Source organism: Protobothrops mucrosquamatus, unplaced genomic scaffold, assembly GCF_001527695.2.
Source record: "Protobothrops mucrosquamatus isolate PMUCROS unplaced genomic scaffold, P.Mucros_1.0 scaffold_6, whole genome shotgun sequence".
Classification (NCBI taxonomy): Eukaryota; Metazoa; Chordata; class Lepidosauria; order Squamata; family Viperidae; genus Protobothrops; species Protobothrops mucrosquamatus.
In genome coordinates, this window is record NW_015386082.1 from 1,014,638 (window position 1) to 1,020,326 (window position 5,689).

A 5,689-nucleotide genomic window follows, 5' to 3' on the forward strand; every position below is an offset into this window, starting at 1 on the left:
TTATAGGTAATTAGTGTCTGAGCCAGTACGTCATCGATCAGTCAAGTGCTACGCTCGCGTCAAGACTGGGCATAGGTCCAAGGACAGGGCGTGACAACTTTGGCTGACTTGATCTGATTGGGCAGGAATACAGTCACAACCCACGGGTGGATCCTCCATCTCCGTGCTGAGAAAAGGCGTTCAGGTAAGACAACGCCCCATCTGTTGGTTGTTTTGGAATTAAACTTTGCACAGATCTACTATCAGCCATGATAGGTAGTCCTCTACTTACAATCATTCATTTAGTAACCGTTCAAAGTTACACCGATAGTGGAAAATGTGATTTAATACTGTTTTTCTCACAATCATTGCAGCATGCCTATGGTCACGTGATCAAAATTTGGGTGCTTGGCAACTGGAATGTATTTATAACAGGTGCACTGTCTCGGGGTCATGTAACCTGTCGTGTAACCAGTTGGCTTCTGACAAGCAGAGTCAGTGGGGGAAGCCAGATTTGTTTAACAACTTCATGATTCACTTAATAATTGCAGTGATTCCCTTAACCATTATGGCAAAAAGGCACTCTTGACTTTTTAAGTCTTTCAGATCAAATCAAATCAAATCAACCTTTATTGTCAAAGTACAAGTGTACAATGAGATTGGCTAAGCCTCCCTTCGTGCACTCCCCCAACACAATTCACAATGACAACAACACACAATCTTATTACACCACGTGAACTTATTGCACAACGCGCCGGCCCACAAGTCTATCATACATGGAGTTATTTCCCATTCAGGAGTCTGACAGCCCATGGGTAGAAACTGTTCTTCAGCCTGTTGGTGCGGCTGGCTATGCTTCTACATCTCCTGCCCAATGGTAGGAGAGTAAAGAAGTGGTGACCAGGGTGTGAGTCGTCCCTGAGGATTTTCCTCACTCTTCTAAGGCAGTGGGCCCTAGCGATGTCGTCTAGTGGTGTCAGGGAACAGCCCAAGATGTTTTGTGCTGTACTCACCACCCTTTGTAATGTCTTTCTATCCGGGGCTGTCAAGCCAGCATACCATACCATAATGCAATGTGAGAGAACGCTTTCTATAGTGGACCGGTAAAAGAAGGTCATCAGTTGTTGTTCCACTTTGTTCTTTCGCAAGACCCTAAGGAAGTGGAGTCTCTGTTGGGCCTTTCTGGCCACCTGGGTTGTATTGATTTTATATTGTGTCTTTAATTTCATTTTCAGGTGGTGGGTAAAGCTGAGTATATCTAGTTTTTATATGTAGAACATCCCTTAAGATCCATTTAAAACTATATGAAAACCGTATCTGTAAGCACAATTACCGTAATATGAGTCATATTTGTAAATAAAAGCATTTCAGACACATTGGAAATAATGACATTTTTAAAATTCTCACAAACAAATTTCACTTCTCTGATTTCTCTGAATCTTTCATTAACCAAGGCTTGACCATCTGTGGACACAACTGCCTTCTCACTGCTGAATGGATGTCTGCCAGCAAAATTGTGTGTCGAGTTGGTCAAGCTAAGAATGACAAAGGAGACATCATCGTAACTACAAAGTCAGGAGGGAACGGGACTTCTACTGTTTCTTTTAAAGTTCTGAAGCCTGAAAAAATAGGTGTGTATATGTATATAATTTTTCTAACACTTAATATGTTGTTTAAGTTTTTAAAAACGAATTATTGATAAGATCTGGATGTGTGGTTAATTCGGTAAACTTTGGGGGAATAAACCTTTGCAGATTTTTTGTTTGAAGTTCCCTTAGTGAATATATTGGAATTAAACTCAAGATTGTATAAAGTACTACTACTACCACACTGAAGCCTTCTCTGAGAAAAAGGCTTATATTCAATATAAAGTTTTTCTTAGTTATTGATCACGACTTAAGATATTTTATTCATTTATTACATTTAGAAACCGCCCATCTTTCTTACACAGGGACTCTGGGCAGTGTACAGACAAAATGTTAAAAACATATAAAATGTTAAAAACAAAAAAACCGAAGATACAAAGTTAAAATAGGGCAAGATATTTAAAGTTAATTAAAGGCGGGGGGGAGAGTTTTCAGGGCCCTGACCAGCCCCATGACTATATGTTCCTCTGAGAGCCTCAAGCAAGATGGCAGAGCCAGGCTTTTAGGTATTTCTGAGAGGCCAGGAGATTAGGAGCCTGCTCAAGCTAACATCAAATTCCCCAGATTTATGAACAATCAATTTTGGTAAATTTAGGTGTGAATTCCAAATAATAATGCTATGATGACACAGCTTAATTTTACATTGGTTCCTATATCCTACTTGTTATCCTATCTTGCACGAGTTCAGGGGGAGGCAACCTTGGCTCTTTTATGACTCGTGGACTTCAACTCCCAGAATTCCTGAGCCAGCATGGCTCAGCTTGGAAACTCTCCCTTTCCCCTCAGCATGGCTGGCTCAGGAATTCTGGGAGTTGAAGTCCACGAGTCATGAAAGAGCCAAGGTTGCCTACCCCTGCACTAGTTGTTTCAATTTGTGATATTAAACAGTGGAAAAAGGAGAAAACACGCACCTTTTTTACTTGTGAGTTAACTTTTTTCCTTTTACATTTGCGTTATAGTGGCAAAACCCCCAACAATTAAATATCTATCCTTAGTCATCCAGGTCATGGTGGTCCCCAAAGTGCTTTTCCAAAAGGCCACTGGACCTGACAAAAATCCAGTTGCCTTTTGAAAAAGCGCTTTGGGGACCAAAATAAAATAGTAGGCTGCATGTGAAAGAACTACTTTTTAAATGAAATTCATTAACAGCTGTTTATAAGTTAGCATCCATGTTAGTTTTATCCTGCTTTCTCAAGCCATTATACATAGACATATATTTTAGACTCAAGTTGTTGTTTTTTTTATTCATTTCAGCAATTCAGAACCTAATGAGGCTAGGCGGAGTTTATTGTTATAACAACATGTGCTTGTTTTATCTAGGTATCCTAGATCAGTCTGCTGTCTGGGTGGATGAAATCAACTACTATGACATGCGCACTGACAGAAATAAAGGGATGCCCCCTTTGTCTTTACGGCCTGCTAATCCTCTTGGTATTGAGATAAGCAAGTGAGTACTGAACACATGCATATTCCTAGCAGAATTACCATACGTTTTAGAATCTGTGATTTGAGGAAAAGTAATATAGATGGGAAATTTGGTTTAGTCATGAAAAACATTTTTTCTATTTCCCGTTTGGTAAAAGATGAAGATGGCAAACTATTTGGAAATATATATTCAGGTAAATTGGTTTGACATCTAGTTGCAAGTCTTAATTCAGTGGAGAATGAATGATCTTAGGCTGTAATTTATTGGTAGTATGTCCCAGACCATACATCAGATTTTGGTTTTGTATGCTGGTTTATAAAGGATAGATTATCTTAACTTTTTTGGCTTTTCCAAGTTTGGAGGTGATTAAAATATATGGTCTCAGACACCGTGATACCAGCACTGATTCTGAGTATATTGAGTTAGAATTGAAGAAGGACATTACATTTTCAAAGGTTAATTCCAGGTCACTTTATTGGTCTAAGATTGTAACATCTGAATTAGGCTTCAGTACCAGTATCAGGTTTATTTTTCATAATGGATCCAAAATAAGGCTAATAAGATACTAAAACACCATAAAAATTGGAGTACGGGTAGGAGTTTTGCCTTAGTATAACAGTTCTGTAAGTCCCAACTTTGCCTAGTAGCTAATACTCCGATTTTTGCCTTGTATTTTTAGTAGAATATATTGTATAGCAGAATATATTAGATAATTTATATTTTAGCTTTATATTTCAATCAGTATGCATTTCTAGCAATTAAACATATTTCTAGCCATTATGTATTTTAGTTTCATTGAAATTTTAATGGATTTCCGAACAATAAATGCTATTGCTCTTGGTAGTGGTCATGTTAAATTCCTACAATCATTACGACAAAGTTTCAGTAGTGACATTTTGATAAATTAGTACTGATTTGTTCTTTTGTTAAGACCTGCTTTCATAGTATAGATGGGAATAATAAACCACCGAGGCTTGTGAGCTAGCCAAAGTATAACAAGTCTTGCATATATGTTGCAATTACAAAGTAACACACAGAATAATACACTATTAAAATATTTTTAAAAGAGCACTAAATTATGACATAAATGCTGCATATTTGTTGGCACTATTGTTCTTTATAAAATACAATAAAATCCTATTTCCAATAATGTTATTGATTTAGTATTTTTATTGTCTGTTGGAATAAATGTTAAGCATATATATAAATTCCAACTATAGCAACTTTCACTATTTTCACTATGTGCTCACCAATGTTTGTAAGTTCCTTTAATTATGATTGAGGCTTTAGAACTGCCTTGCCATTAAAACGGATTATTGTTAAACTTTTGATACTTTAGCACTTTTCTAGTAATCTCTGCATTATAGATTATTCAGGGTTCAACTAAAAAAAAAATCTATCTTTTGTTGCAAGCACTATAGCACTGCAACCCAAACACCCTTGGCTATTTTACAGTTTAAATGTATTCTGGAAAATAACTTTATATCTAGCATAGATAAAGAACATAATTAATTTTAAAAGAAGACAGTATGTACTCTTACCATTATGTTTGGTAGCATAATAATGGGATTGCTGCCTTGTCTATGATATTACAATTATAATAAGAAGAAATGATATGATCTTCATCCACAGTAAAAATTGGTCTGTTTTAATATAAAGGTAGAAGGTCTAACCTCATTGGCTTTTTAAATTTTTGTTCATATTCTGGAATATGCCAATTTTTCTGTATTCTGAATGTTTTTCCCAAAGGATTACGATCCTCACTAAACTGTTTTGGTGGGGGAGCTCTTCAATTTAGCCCTTCAGGAGCAAAATTTATTTTATGGCCTTGAGAAACCAAAAATGTGACGAACTTATTTTTGTGAGGATATTTCGTTCTTGATTGGTTTATGTAGTGAAGATTTTTGAAACAAAAGTTAATTATGTTCATTGTGGGCAATTTCTCTCCAGTTCCAAGTATTTTATTATAAAGCTGAATATTTTATAGCCGAAAATATATTCAGTGGTCATTTATTTGGTGGAAACTCTTTAATGCATGTGAGAGGGCAGACAAAATAAACAGTTTCTTTTGAATGGTCAATTGCGAGATTTTTTTTTTTTTTTTTTGTATATTTAAAGCACTGAATGAGATCTGAATATATGGAGTGGACCTTTACAGTCATTTGAATGTTGCTTGTCAGGCTCTGCTGCTTGTCAGGAATTCTTACTCTGACCTACTGAAATAAAAAGATTGTGGATGTAGCTGAGATTTATAATCAGACCCAGGTGATATGTTTGTTGCTTTGTATAACTTCAGATTGCAAGTGAAGGATCAAATGTTTGGCCCCCTTATATAAACTTCTTTTCCTTATATTGCTACAGATACATATAGCTACATTCATTAATATTTTGGGAAGAGGATTCTGATCTTTAGTTTAATGTGTTTATGAAAATCGGTGCCGACTTCCGGTGGTGACACCAGGGCGATGCAGAGTTAAGGAGACAGGCTCTGTCACCTAACTCTGATCTTTCCACGTTTGGAGACCCTTTGGGGGCGCGGGGAAGTCTGGAGGACAACGCGTGAGAAAGGGGGATGCCGGAGGAACAACGAGGCGAAAGGCAATCGCCCGTTAGGACGAAGGAAACCTCCTAATTTCAA

The 5,689-nt window shown here is 36.9% G+C and overlaps 1 protein-coding gene across 1 annotated transcript in view; it reads left to right on the plus strand.

Annotated features, from left to right (window-relative positions):
- Window positions 1-5,689, plus strand: part of EXOC2 (exocyst complex component 2) — a 94,375-nt gene that overhangs the window by 8,932 nt on the left and 79,754 nt on the right. Inside the window, exons 3-4 of the mRNA XM_015813961.1 lie at window positions 1,434-1,610; window positions 2,946-3,072. Coding sequence (XP_015669447.1) covers window positions 1,434-1,610; window positions 2,946-3,072 — 304 coding nt within the window. The remainder of the gene's footprint in view (window positions 1-1,433; window positions 1,611-2,945; window positions 3,073-5,689) is intronic.